Source organism: Suricata suricatta, chromosome 13 (assembly GCF_006229205.1).
Source record: "Suricata suricatta isolate VVHF042 chromosome 13, meerkat_22Aug2017_6uvM2_HiC, whole genome shotgun sequence".
Lineage (NCBI taxonomy): Eukaryota > Metazoa > Chordata > Mammalia > Carnivora > Herpestidae > Suricata > Suricata suricatta.
In genome coordinates, this window is record NC_043712.1 from 42,432,897 (window position 1) to 42,447,795 (window position 14,899).

At 39.3% G+C, this 14,899-nt stretch overlaps 1 protein-coding gene across 2 annotated transcripts in view; it reads right to left on the reverse strand.

Annotated features, from left to right (window-relative positions):
* The window catches only part of TEK (TEK receptor tyrosine kinase), a 103,700-nt gene that overhangs the window by 17,293 nt on the left and 71,508 nt on the right, over window positions 1–14,899 (reverse strand). Inside the window, exons 11-14 of one of the 2 annotated variants that reach the window (XM_029920923.1) lie at window positions 13,369–13,503; window positions 8,813–9,100; window positions 2,801–3,100; window positions 856–1,007 (exon numbers count right to left, since the gene is read on the reverse strand). In XM_029920923.1, the coding sequence (XP_029776783.1) occupies window positions 856–1,007; window positions 2,801–3,100; window positions 8,813–9,100; window positions 13,369–13,503 (875 nt within the window). Of the gene's footprint in view, window positions 1–852; window positions 1,008–2,800; window positions 3,101–8,812; window positions 9,101–13,368; window positions 13,504–14,899 lie in introns of both variants that reach the window. The other variant, XM_029920922.1, reaches the window with a different exon arrangement.

The window sequence follows — 14,899 nt, forward strand, 5'->3', positions numbered from 1 at the left end:
CTTTGCTGGCCCTTCCTCTCCAGAAACAGCTTGAGTGGAGCCACTTCTGGTAGGGAGTCATAAAACAAAGCTCTCCTTGTCCTCTACCAAGGGGAATCTCAGTGATGTGTGGACATTCCTCATCTGGAATATGTAACTGTACTCAGTGTTATATATATGGAATTGATAAAGCTGGGTACAAATTCATTTTGCTTGAGATCACAAACTAGAAAAACCTTCAGGCTCTAGTAAAACCAAAGGACTCAAACAGGGTGTATATTGGTCAAGTATAATTTTGTGAACTTTGGTTACTGGTCAAAATTTCTAGATGAAAGAATGAGGCAGTGCCAGGCATTATGAACTATGCAGACTTAAGGGTACATAGGAATGGAGATACACACATGTACATTTAGAGATAATAAGATTGTGGAAGATATTAGAAGTAGTAAATGGGAACTGGAAATAGGATATTTCTAGCACAATACATCATTACCCATGACACTGAGGCCTGACCACACTCATGTCCTTCCTTACCAACAGTGTTCAATTCTTCATACAACAAGATTAGTCTCCCCGGTGATTTATCACTAGGATGACCATATATCTCATTTTGTTAGGGCCTATTTTAGGCCTGGCTTCCTGAATAATTACTAAGAGCAAGCTTTTCACTCTCACAATTGTTCCAGTTTGGACAACAATTCTATAGTCATGCTGCTTATCTTCCATTTCATTATGGAAGTCAAGAAGAAGATGAGGCCTGCCAAAGGAAAATACTTGCTTTAAAAGTCAATTTCCTGGTCCACATCTTTCAAGTGAAGGTTCTGCACACATGCAGACTTATATGTATTAGTTAGTAGGAAGATGAGACACTACCACATTTTGGAAAGCTTGTGCCATTCTCCTTTGTACATTTGCCCTCTTCAATTGCAACATGATCAGGAAGGCCAACAGCACTGTCAGGCAGGTCATTCCAGCTGAGCCGAGGATTGCTATAAGCAGCATCTTCCCGCCTCCAAGGTCTGCTGGTGCTGCGCAGAACACAGGAGAAGAAGCAGGGTTAGTTTTGGAGAGATAGGGCAAGAAGACCTATGGGAGACATCGCAGGGTAATGAAATATCCTGGTAGCCCTGACTCTGCCACCTAATTGCACCTTGGGCTACTCATTCATATGTTCTGAAACTCAATGGAGAGGAGTATGACTCACAGGGTTGTTATAAGACCTACAAAAAAATGCAAAAGTGCTAATTATTATTTCTCATTATTTGTCCAACTTTTACTTCCAAGTAGAAGCCCAAGAAGCTGCACATTGTCAAACAATAGGAAAAAATTACTAACTAGATGTAGAACTTTGGGCAAGTAGCTAGAGTTCCCCGCACAATATCCCCACCTAGAAAAGCTCTCTTGTCCTAAGATGCTGAGCTTAGAGTCTCTAAGATATTTTGCTTTATTTTTCTTATTTAAAAAACTTATGAAGAAAATCTGAGAATACCAATGGTAGAATGAAGGAAAAGAGGAGGGGAAGGAGGGAGAGACAGAAGAGAAAAACCATTAAATTTAGGACTCACGTCAAAATGAACTTAAAGATTATGGTCTAATTCTTCCATCTCTTTCCCTTATTTAAACTCAAATAAAATTAAATGCAATATATTTTTATGCAAAACAGTATGTAGAGCATGACACCATCTTCTTACAAGTATTCTTTTGTGATTCTCTCTTTCCTTCCTTCTGTCTCTAACCATGGGTGCATAAAGACATGTCTGGAATGAAATGGATTTTGTGGGTTTTTTATGTCCTGTTTTTTTTATTTTTCTGCTTTTATTTCATGTAGCGCTTGGATTTAGGACCTGGACACATTTTACCTAAACAAAAAAAAAAATTATAAAATGAATGCATTTATTAAGCATGTCATCTGAAAACTCCAATTTTCTGTAATTGGTGGACTCATCATTTCAAAAATATTCCAAAAATCAGCATTGAAAATATGCATGTTTCATTTCATTTCTTAAGTCCTAGGTAGCCCTTGAAACCAAAAGTTTTTACCACTTGGATTTTCTGCAAAAATAAACTCTAGTCCAGGTTATAAATCTGCCAACATTTCCATGTAATATCACTCTATGTTCCCTCGCACTTATTGCACAGGGAAGAGGGCTGGGAGGTGCCACTGCAGACAGAATTCAAAGGGAAGGTGCCCCAGGAGCTGCAGCCCCCCCCCCCCACTTCCCCACCCTGAGTCCCTTGTTCACTCAACTAAATTCAACAGGTGTCATCAATCACAATCCTTGGGCATCCTGTGCCTGGCACTCTGAGGGACCTCCATCTACCTTAAAGAGCTTACTCTCAGTGGAGTGGGGGTTAATGGTAGATGTGGAGACATCATAACTTGGACCCAAAAAGTTAAAAAAAAAAAAACCACTTCAGAATAGCATAGTGTCATCCGAGCTAAAAGAGGAGTTCATTTGAGAAAGAATGGGGGTGAATCTTTGAGAGTCCCACTGAAGCACCAGCATAGGCCTGCCTCCACTAAGCAGGTTCTACATTCTTTTTCCATGGAATCAAATTCGTATTCCTCAGGGTTTCCAGTGCTGGAAAGAGAGTGCGATGGGCTAATTTAGTCTAAGCCTTAACGAAAGAAAATGGACCAACAGGGACTCCTTCCCAGGGGCATTTTCATTTTAAGAACCTATCGAGAGATGGTGAAGCCTATCTGGACAAATGAGTTATGTCCCATGACATACATATCAGGTAAATAGCTTAAGATAGTGGGGCTTTCCCGATAATCTCCAGAAATAATCCTATGTAAATACTTGTCCACTCTACCTACCTTGAGATTTAGAAAGGGTCATCAGTTCATGAGAAAAGGTTGGGTTGCTTGACCCTATGTTGTTCTCTGCAAAAATGTCCACCTGGTAAGCTGTTTCAGGCTCTAGGCCCTTGAGGTGATACTGGGTAATGGTGGCATTCTTGATCTTCACATCGATGTGCTGGTCTTCATTCTTGCCCTGAACCTTGTAACGGATGATAATAGAAGAAATAGAATAGCCATCCAAGATTGTCCAGGAGATCATGGCTGAGGAGTCTGTGATGTTAGAAATCTTGATGTTTTCTGGTTGAGGAGGGAGAACTAGAAATGTAAAAAAAAATTTTTTTTAACTCACTTAGGATACACTATCATCTCTTAGATTATGTTCTTAAGAGATACTTAATGTTAGCTCATAAACCATGAATGGCAAATAGGTGTTTTCTGAGATGGCAATCCCAATCAATTGGAAGTGGACTCCGTGCAGACATGACAAAATGGCATAAGACAGGAAAAATAACAATACATAAATCACATATTTGCTCTTCCTTGCATTAAATTAAGACTTCAAATTCTGTTACCCACAAACATATATTACACTGTTTTTGATGTTGGGGAGAATAGAAAGATTATGAGAGTTGACATTTATATAGGCTCTTCCATACAGTAACTCATTTCCTCTTATCACAAATATTCAGCTAGAGAGGTGAAGTGACTTGACCAAGGTGACACAGCAATTATGTAGAAGAAATAGGATTCAGCTTCTGGCAGTCTGACTCCACAGTCCATTGTCTTAGCCACTGTCCCAAAAAGCCTATCCTTGCCCTAAATGTATTTATGGAGCAGTAAAGAGTCAGTGTATACATAAAAAAATATGTCAAGGACTTAATAGACAGAGTGTGACTGGGATTTGGGGAAAAGAGAGACCACATTCTGCTCTGGAGTAGGATGAGAAAGAGAGGCTCTAAGGTGTTCCAGATGTGAAGACAGTGGGGCTTTCCTGATAATCTCCAGAAATAATCATATGTAAATACCTGTCTAGTCTACCAACCACTGGATTTAGAAAGGGTAATCAGTTCTGAGAAAAGGTTGGGTTGCTTGACTCTATGTTGTTCTCTGCACAGAACTGTCCCTGCACCTTCACTCAAACTTGTCTGGTAAGGGGCTCCTGCAAGAGGGATGTCGCTGATTATATACAATAGAGCTACACTGTATGACCCCATGGAAGAAGGAATCCAAGGTCTTGGCCCTGGTGTCAATTATACCTTCCATTTGCGAGACCGTTAACAAGGTGCTTCCATATGTAGGTTCTCTGTTGACCCTCATAACCACATAGGTAGGTGAGAAGTGCTGAGATTTTTATTATCCAAGTTTTAGAGATGAAAAACTGAGTCTTCAAAACTGAAAGGACTTGTACTGGTCCCAGTAAGTAAGTAGTGGACCCAGGCCACTTCATCCCATATACTACTGTCTTTCCGTAAAATGTTATGACTTAGAAGCAAAATAGAACCTTTGAGAAATGTCTTAAGGTATGTTCTTTCTATCCTAAATTCTCAGAGATTCTTCTTCCTTCTAAATTTTTTCTTTCCATGATGTTGATTATATTCCTTTGGTAACTGTGGCAATTTATGAGGATTAAATATTGGATTTTAAGCCTTCCTAAATCTGATGGCCACTTTCTACATCCCAAACCACAATTAATTCATCAACAGTATGTCTTAACTTCCTTTGCCTCCAGTAGCAAAATTTTGTATATTTTTATAAAAATATAGACTATTCTTCCTTTCCATAAGGAGGTGAGAGGGTATTTGGATTCTTACCATTTTCAGACTACTATTAATACATGATTAATGTTTATATAATTCTGCCTCAAAAAAAATTCAACATGATAAATGAGTGGTAGATCGAAACCTGTCACAAAAAAAAAGAGCAGTGCCTTGCAGACACTTGCTAATTTTGATCCCAACTAAAAAGCACAACGTCTACCAATTTATCCACATTATGGGTGAAAGAAGTCACCCTTCGGATTAGCTTAATAGATTTGTGATTTAAATGCAGTGAGACTGAATACAGCAATCTACATTTTAGCAGTTTACCTGTTGGTTCTAAATCAGATTTTAAAACACTTTAGGAAGAGCTAATCAGAACATAAACAATTTAGAATTGGGATATGACTGCAAAATGAACTTCTCCAAGAAGTGATGTCTTTGAAATTGTCCATTTTCCCATCCAAAGAGACTGATGGGTATCCTGGTTTGGCAAAAATGAAAAAAACATAAAATTAAAATATGTGATTTCAAGTTCTAACCCCACGATTTGCTAACTTAATAACTTTGGTCAAGTCACTTGCCTTCCTTTGCCTCAGGCTCCTCATCTGATAACTGTGATGATGGTTCCTATTCTAATTTCCTTACAAAGTGATTGTTCAGTGTCAAATGATATACTCTGCACATACATATACAAAACAAATTACACACATATATTCTTTTTACATATGTTTGGGGCCATATGCCAAATCTAATTCATTCCACTCCTTACACTTGGACCAGATGAAATTGCTAGGCTGGGCACCAACATAAGCTTTATAACTGGAAGCATTAGTTTTATTTCTGAATAATCTATACATGTGATCAGCCAATGAAAACATAGCATATTAACAAATTACTTCCGTTAAAACTGAAATATTCTCATCCACATCCTCCTTGCCCTAATCCCCTGATCTTACAGCGAGCAGCTGCTACCCTGCCAGTTAACATCTCTATGCCATCAGCATAACACCTCTCACCCTCATCACATTCCAAGTAGCTTCCCAAGGTAAGTCCACGTTCAGCGACTGCTAGCTCATTCTCAATTAGCCCTGTAACTATGTACTGATGTTATGACTTTGATCACTTAAAATTCTAATGAGGGTAAAATTTATTTAGAATACTGAATGGACAACTAAGACAACTTTGAAAAAGAAAATGGTGATTCACTCTACAGTTATCAAGACATTTCATAAACCTACAGTAACTTCAACAGGTTGGAAAGGGTACAGGAACAAACACACACACACACAGATCAAAAACAGAAAGATATTGGGCACGTGGGTGGCTCAGTCAGTTGAGCATCCAACTTCAGTGCAGGACATAATCTTGTAGTGTGTGAGTTCGAGCCCCACACCGGGCTCTGTGTTGACGCTCAGAGCCTGGAGCCTGCTTTGGGTTCTGTGTCTCCCTCTCTCTCTGTCCCTCCCCTGCTCGTACTCTGTCTCTCTCTCTCAAAAATAAATAACCATTTAAAATTTTTATTTTAAAAAAAGGGATCAGTGGAAATTAAAACAGTGCCCAGAAATAGATGCAAAACCAATATGAGAAACAGGCATATGATAGAGAAAGCATCACAAGTCACTAGGGGGACTATTCAAAGTATGGTATTGTGACCATTAGCTTGCTTTATGTGAATAAATAAGATTAAAACTAAAATGGTTAAAATATACCAGAATAGGTTCACTTGGGTGGCTCAGTCAGTTAACCATCTGACTTTGGCTCAGGTCATGATCTCAGAGTTTGTGGGTTTGAGCCCCGCATCAGGCTCTGTGCTGACACCTCTGCTTTGGATTCTATGTCTCCCCCTCATTCTGCTCTTCCCCTGCTTGTTCTCATTCTCTCTCTCTCTCTCTCTCTCTCTCTCTGTATATGTCTCTGCCTCTCTCTCAAATAAAACAGTTTTTAAAAATATACCAAAATAGTACCCCTATATTTTAAAGACCTAAATAAGCAAAACAACTAGAATTACTAGAAAAAATACAGAGAATGTGTTTATGAACTTGGGGTGGAGAATACTTCAGAAACAAAAGTACAAACCATAAAGGCAAATACTGAAAGGTCTCTACTTCAAAATTTAAAGAATCTGTGGAGTAGAAGTCACCACAGACAAGGTGAAAATAAACAGATTAGGAGAATAATATGTGCAATGTGTGTAATAAGAATAGTATCCAAATTATATAAACAGCTTTTTACAAATCAGTAAGAAAAGACAACCAATAGAAAATGGGCAAAATGTATCAACAAGTACATCAAAAAAAAAAAAAAAAGAAGAAGAAGTCCAAATGCCCAAGAAAAGGTGCTCAAAATTGCTAGTTACCAAGAAAAAGAAAATTGAAATTATTACTTACATTTGAGATTGGGAAAAATAAAAAGGTCTTCAACATCAAGTGTAGAAGTAAATACATAGATATATGTAAATACATAGATATATGTATCTATCTATCTATAGACAGATAGATATAGGGAAAAAGATATACATACAGGGCTGGATATAAGACAGATGGTGTTCTCATATATTCCTGGACATCATACACTTTGAATAGCCACTTTAGAGAAAAAGAGCCTCAGTTCTACTTCTGGACATATTTCCTAGAAAAGCTCTCACACCTATGCACCTGGAGATATGTATAATGGATGATCATTGTTTGGGATAGTTCAAAAAAAAAGGAAGAAAAGAAAAGAACAGATAATCTAAATGCCACCTCAAAGGAAATGGATAAATAAGATGATACACTCATAACAGAATATTTATGCAGAAGTTAAAAAGGGATATACCAGACCTAAACAAAGGAACATGGATAATACAGAAATCATAATGTTTATTCCAAAAAGCAAGATGAAGAATGATATGTATGCATATGTACACTTATGGATGAAATTAACATATTGAGTTGACTCAACCTTGAATGGAAAGATACACAGCAAACTCATAACTGGGTTATCTCTGGGGAGCAGACCATAGAATGAGAATAGAGATGATGCTCCAACAGGCTTGGGATATGACTGTATGGTGTTATTACTTCTACAAATGAACGAAAAGGCTGAAAGTAAATAGGACAAAATATTAACAGTTCATTCTGGGTGGTAGGAATGTAAGTGTTTGATGTACTATGCTCTGTACTATGCAGTGACTTTTAAATTTCACAGAATTTTTACAAAATGATGAAGAATTCCTGAACACTGACAAAGCAGATGACTTCACGTGTCACTGATACAAGAGAGTGGCTGGAAAGACACAGAGCCAGTTTCTACACCCGGTACTGAGGAAGTCGGCACACAGCTGCAGAAGCGTCTCAGACATCAGGTGTTGGCAAGAGACCGCATGGCCCTAATATAAGCGGTAGTCGGTGTGGCCAAGAAATATTTAATCTGTCCAAGGACCCCAAAAGGCATGGATACAGTTCTAATGCAGTGAAGCAAAAGAGAACTCTTTGCTTAATGATGAAAAACTTCCAATACTACCAAGAAACCCAAGAAGTCCCAACTAATTATAAATGACCAGTTTGAACTAGAGAAAATCCTGGACTGCAGAATATTTTGAAAGAAAAGAGGTTTTATCACTCTCAAATATATTTTGGAACCCCAAGAACTATCTATTATGAAGATTTTTCAAGCCAAGTTATTTTGGCTTTTAAGATTAGGGGAGACCTAAATAACCAGCATTTGTGTGCCTAAAGAAATAGGACAATCCTTTTTTTTTTTTTTTTTTTTTTTTTTAAGAGAGAGAAAGCAAAGTCAGGGAGGATAAGGGGGTGGGGAGGACAGAGGATCTGAAGCGGGTTCTGTGCTGACCATTGACAGCCCGATGCAGGGCTTGAACTCATGAACTGCAAATATCATAACCTGAGCTAAAGTTGGTCACTTACCTGAATCACCCAGGTACCCCAAAAAACAGGACAATCCTGAAAACTGTCCTCTAACAAATTTAACCATCCCTAGAAAACCTTATTCATGTTATTAATTTACTTAATGCATAACTCCATACCAAGGAAAGGTAAACTTTAGCAGTCCTGCCTAAATTATTGCAAATCCAAATACATGGGGATTTCTTATGCATTAAAGGTTATTAAAATGATTTGGTATACTGAGGTGGAATATTAATTAGCCTCCATTCACAATTAACTGCCTTTTATGATTTCTAGCAAAGCCTTGACTTGATGGTAGCTAAGTCCAAGTAGCAGTAGCCAAATGTCACTCAGGCAAGGCTGCAGCCAAATGAGTTACTTACTGTCACTAAGGGTCCAAGCGATGAGATCTTCACTCCATTCCCCCTGGGCCTTGGTGTTGACTCTGGCTCGGACTATGTACTGCTCCCTGGGGTGTAGATTGTTAAGTAGCACTGAAGTCAAGTTGCCTGGCACTTTGATATTCTGCTGATCACTATTCATTTGCACAGACCTCCTCTCCACTTCAACATAAAAGTCATCTTCTGAGCTTGGAAATATTGGTTGCCAGGTCAAATTTAGAGTGGTCTGACTTTTTGGTAGGAGGATAAGACCCCTTGGAGGAGGGAGACCTGGGAGAAACCAGAAAGATTATGATTTCTTTTTAAGATTTTATTTTTAAGTAAGCTCTATACCCAACATGGGACTCACACTTACAACCCTGAGATCAAGAGTCACATGCTCTACTGACTGAACCAGCCAGGTGCCCTAGATCATGATTTTTACATAGGTGAAGCACAAACAGCCCCAAAGAGCAGCTTCACATAACAATCTTTGCTTCTAGAATAATATACTACCTCACAAGCCATCAAAGAAACACAAGCTAGCAACCATGCAAGAGTTTTCTTCCTATCAAAACTGTAAATCTTTGTAATAATTCTAATTTGTAATATGAATAATTATAATACAGGAAACCTGTATTATAGAGAACTTGGGAATATTTTTCAAGAGCCCTAGAAATGACCATATGCTTTAGCCCTATAATCTGACCACATCAGGGATTTATATTGAAGAAATAATCCAAAGGAAAGGAAACAGAAAACCTATGTACATGAAGATGTTCATTGTAGCATTATTTGAATAGCAAACAGTCCTAAATACTCAAAATAGGAAAATGCTTTCATAAATTATGATATAGCCATCCAATGGATTAAAATAGATCATGGGAAAAATTATGGGAGGACAATAAAATATTTAGAATACATGAGGAGAAAACCCTGAAACTTGGTAAAAGTCATGTTTACAACTGGTGAAGAATAGGAAGGAAAGTAATAAAAATTAAGACAGTGGAGGGGTGCCTGGGTGGCTCAGTTGGTTCAGTATCCAACTTTGGCTCAGGTCATGATCTCGTAACTTGTGAGTTTGAGCCCTACATTCAAGCCTGCTTCAGATTCTGTCTCGTTCTCTCTCTGTGCCCCCCCCCAAATAAATAAACATTAAAAAAATTAAAGAAATTAAAACAGAGGATTTTCCAAGGTTGTGAGATGGTAGGTAACTATGCAGTGTTTCTGTTATGCTTTTGAGTAATGTATTTTTAAGCATTTTCAGGGTTACTTCTCCTTAGCAAGAATTTCAAACATTGTAACGGCTGTGGTAGCAGGGCCTGGGCCAGCCCTGCTCTGATCACATCAAGGTATCAGCTACAACCACATATTGCCCCAGCCAAGAACCTGGGCTACCAGACAGGTACCTGAATGGAAACAATATGAGTTTTGAAATAAAAGAGATAATACTTTGTGGCCTTGTGAAAAGTCATAAGCTCTCCAAGTTTACATGTAACACAAGATGGAAATACAAATCTTCCAGACTCAGGAGGACTAAATAGGATAATGGATATGAAAATGCTTGGAAGATGTCAGGGACTCCATTAACAGAACCTACTTTCCTTCCTTCCTTCCTTCCTCCCTCTCTTCCTGTCTTATCTTGTATCAATGGACACAGAATGAATCTGTATATTTTAAGTTAATAATAGTAAATTGATTTTTAAATTCTAGATATTAAGTATTTTCAAAAAATAAAATAAGATCCTCTAACCAGTGCATTCTCAGTGGGGACATTATTGCCCCCTTAGGGGTTCCTGGGATATGAGAACATTTTAGACATTACAATGGCTTAGATATTTTGTCCTAAGGATACACATGTATAAAAAGGGGGCAATAACTGAAGGAGGAGGAGAGAGAGGGGAAAGGAAAGGGAGAGAAGATTAACAAGAACTACTCTTAACTTTTCTGGTTGAAAAGGGTCTATTTTCATACACCAGGACAGTGACTCCCACCAGCCAGTTCTCACTACTGTTACACTAGGGAGAATCAACAATCAGATCCCACAAATTTGCTTGGCATTATGCTAAAGCAATAGTCATTCTCTATAGCCTTTGCTAATTAAATCATTATTATAACTATTTAATATGAATACATTTATTACTCTACATGGTTATTATTCTCTATAACCTTTACAAACTCAAAGAGGGGATGTCAGCTCCCTTTGCTCATCTCTGACATTTAAGGTCCATGAAGCCACCCAGAGGGACTAGGCCAGCTTGTAATGACAAAGCAGAACAGAGAGCTGATGTCTTACAGCATACATCTAAACCTTCTAAGCCCATGCCTGGTACAGGTGAGTAACTGGGTCCGTTTCCCTTTGCCTTTCCTTCGGGAACATGACTTACCCTTCACCCCTCCCTACCTGCCCTCTTCATGCCATGTGTTCAGAGCGTGATCTCTTCCCTCCTTTCCTGGCCTTCTGGCCTTCCCCATTTAGTCAACACACTTATGAATAGTGCAACTGCCAGATAAATTATAAACCAAACATCAGCAAAATTCAAATGATGGGAAAAGAAGAACCATTAAGAATTCCTTCCCCACCTATCCGTGAGAACTCCTTTGAAATATTCCAAGAGACTTCCTAATACATCCTGGCTGGAACATATTCTCAGTGCTGAAGACAGTCCAGTGTGGATCTGTGAAATGTTTTATGATCTGTTCCATAAATACTTTCCATCTGAGTCAGATTATGACCTTTCCCTTTGATTCATCCACACTGGTGGAGAGAGGATTAACAACCATTTGCCTTCTAGCAGCAACCTGACCACAGAGCAGAGGCCTCTTTGATCTCTTTATCTTCTAATTTATATATAGTTTCTGGTGAGATTTTTGGAATTTGCTTTCTGCTGAGTTCCCAGGAAACCATTTCTCATTTGCACAATGCTTCTACAAGCACCGGAAGCACTCTTGAGTTCTTTTGGTTCTCTAAGGATGGCGCTAGTGAGGTGAAACTAGGTGGGGTGAGTGAAGGGGGCAGTCTCTGTTCAGGGATGCACCACCCCTGCAGGGGACCTACATGTTCTTTCATATGTCACACTCATTCCAGATCCTTCTGGACTAAAAATAGGAAAATTGAGTAACTGGGATAAAGAAATGATATCTTTGGTTTCCTGGTTAAAAAATAATAATCAGAGACATAAAAGGATATTAAGTCCGAAGATCAACGTATTAACCACTACTTGTCCATCGATAAAATGGGGGAGATAGCTCATATCCTTTAAGGTAATACGAATGAAATACATGTGAACTACAAAGTATACGCGTTGGCCAGGAGATAGTAACAAATGCTTATACCCAGTCACCACTAGAAAAGCAAACTTTACAAGGGATCACTTGTTTCCGAGAGGGGTACTGGGTAGCAGGAAGCTGGAGCCTAGGTTAGCGTCAAGGAAACTTCACAAATTCAAGGGATCCTCAATTAACACAATAGAAGGCCAATAGATACTAACAGTGACCAATCAAAGAAATGTCACTATATTACTCAGAACATATGGTCCAAGGATCAGCAACATCCAATACAACTCACCAACTTTTTAGAGCTGCAAAATCTTGAGCCCAACTCCCACCCCAAACCTACTGAATTGGAAACTCTGGGGGTTGGGCTGTTAGGTTTTAACAAGCTCTCCAGGCAATTCTTATAGACACTAATGTTCGAGAACCACTGAGATACATATAATAAGAAGTAGCTCGGGTACCTGGGTGGCTCAGGTGTTAAGCATCTAACTTCCGCTCAGGTAATGATCTCACCGTTGGTGAGTTCTAATCCCACATCAGGTGAGTTCAAGTCCCTCTTTGGGTAAACATGAGCCCCACTTCTCTCTCTCCTCTCTATCTCTTTCTCTGCCCCTCACTCACTTGCACTTTCTCAAAAAAAAAAAAATAAAATAAAAAACCCAGACCAACAACAAACACCACCGCCACCAAAGCAGGAAGTAGCTTAAGGAGGTGAAACTGGCTGCCTGTAGGAAAGAGCACTCAGCAGTGGGAAGGTGCAACAGGGGTCTGCTGTTCTTTAGAGAACCGCCTTTCATTCTATATGCCATTTTAACTATGTGCATGAATTAGTTTGAAACATTAGAAATTAGTGTTAAAAATAAATCAACTGAGATTTCTGAAGTAGGTATGTGGCAAGAGTTCTAGGCCCTTAAGATGGAAACAGGAAGCTGTTGGTAAAACTCAGGAACCAAGCAGTTGCTGCTAAGTAAATCCCAACTCCTAAGGGATGTCCCTGCCTTCCTGAAGGCTCATCTGCTTCCTCCTCCGACCCGGACTGCTGCAGACACCCTCCCCCAGGGAGATAGGCCAGGAGTGCAGCCCAAATAAAAGAACTATTTGGCTCCAAGCTGTCAACCTTCCTGTCACTTTCCCACCCATTTAAAAGTAAACGCCTTCCCCCTGCACCCCACCCACCCACCCACCCACTCGCCCACCACCACCCTTCCTGGTCTTCCTTCCTCTTTCCCCTTCCTCCCCGCTCCCACCCAGCGCAGGAATAAATGCTGTTTGCTTCCACTGACCGATAGAAGCAGTGGTGAAGCGTCTCACGGGTCCCGGATTCCCTTCCCCGCCCTCTCCACGCCGGACCAGCTGCACGCAGAGCTCGTATTCTGTGCGAGGTTCCAAATAGTTGAGTGTAACAATCTCATTTGTCACTGAGAAGAGGGAAAGTCCAGGAAACTTAAGTTGGCATTCTTGTACATTGTTTAAAGCGGAATGTTGTTATTGCGAAGTGAACTAGTGTTTGGTTTTCAGAAATATGTCTAAGTGAAACAGGCAAGCCATTCCTAACATAAGGGAAAAAAGGCTTTTTTAAAATGTTTCCAGGTTACAATGTATACATTTAATGTAGGTCTCTCTGAACCAGTTCATCACTCTTGCATTAGGGCTTTTGTCTTTTCATTTGTAGGGTAAAACCACAAAAAGCTTCAACTATATGAAATAACAATTAGATTTAAGGGGGGGTGATCCCAATTACAGTAACATGAAATAATTTAACTGCCACTGTTTTTAAATACATCGTGATTGCAGTCAGGCTCTCAACAGAAGAGATTCTTTGGGAGTTTGTTTACAAAGACTGGATGACAGATTTGTAATAGTTCTACTGCCTCACATGAAGGGCTCTGAAGTACTTGAAAACAGAGCCCATAAACAAATAGCACATGCATGTTTAGCTATTGGCTTTAGCCAGCCTCTTTCCTCCATAACTATTGCAAATTATTGCCTTACCATATGATAAATTCCCAGTTGGTAAGAAAAAAGAAGTGGGCTGTATTTAAGAGGTCTTAGAACACTTTATGAATTTCCACTTGCAGAAAATGATGATGGATTAGTACCACTGTATGAAAAAATAAAACTGCTTTTTAATAAGACCTAGCCATTGGTATTGTAAACAGCAACTTAGCAAATCAGCCTTATGGTCACTGAGATTCTGAATTTCGGCTGAGTTTAGAACAGAATGTGAAGAGCTCAGGAAAAATGTGATGACTTAATTTAACACACACAGGTCAGCTCAAACCTCCTTTTGTTCTCCTTTTTGTAACTTCATCAATTACCTACATAGAGTGTGTGGAGGGCCCTTTGTAGGAAATCACAGGCATAGTGAGACTAACGGATGCATGTTGTCTACAAGCAGGGTAGTGGGAGTTTTCTCTACAAGATGGTGCGAATTGACCAAACGATCAATTGACAATGCTTAGCTTTCGTTTTAAAAACTGTGATTTACATCATCACGGAGCACAATGAACTGCAATTTGTGTTTTAAAATAAATGTAACTGTTTCCATGAACTGTTAACATTTGATAACATTTTGGGTTCTTTTCCTTTAGGAAGTCGGAGGAGGGGCAGCTCTTTGCCCACCTACCACCCCCCCAACCCCAGTTTAGTCTGCCACAGCCCAAACTTATCAGGTCCAAATTCCTTTCAAAATCTCTGTGTGTTAGGAGCCTGCAGGACAGGGCAAGGCTCAAATGAGAAAAAGAATGAACAACTCAGTACATCAGCAACAATCACCCCTCAGATTTAACAGAGTAAGTCTCTTTGCCTTTCCCG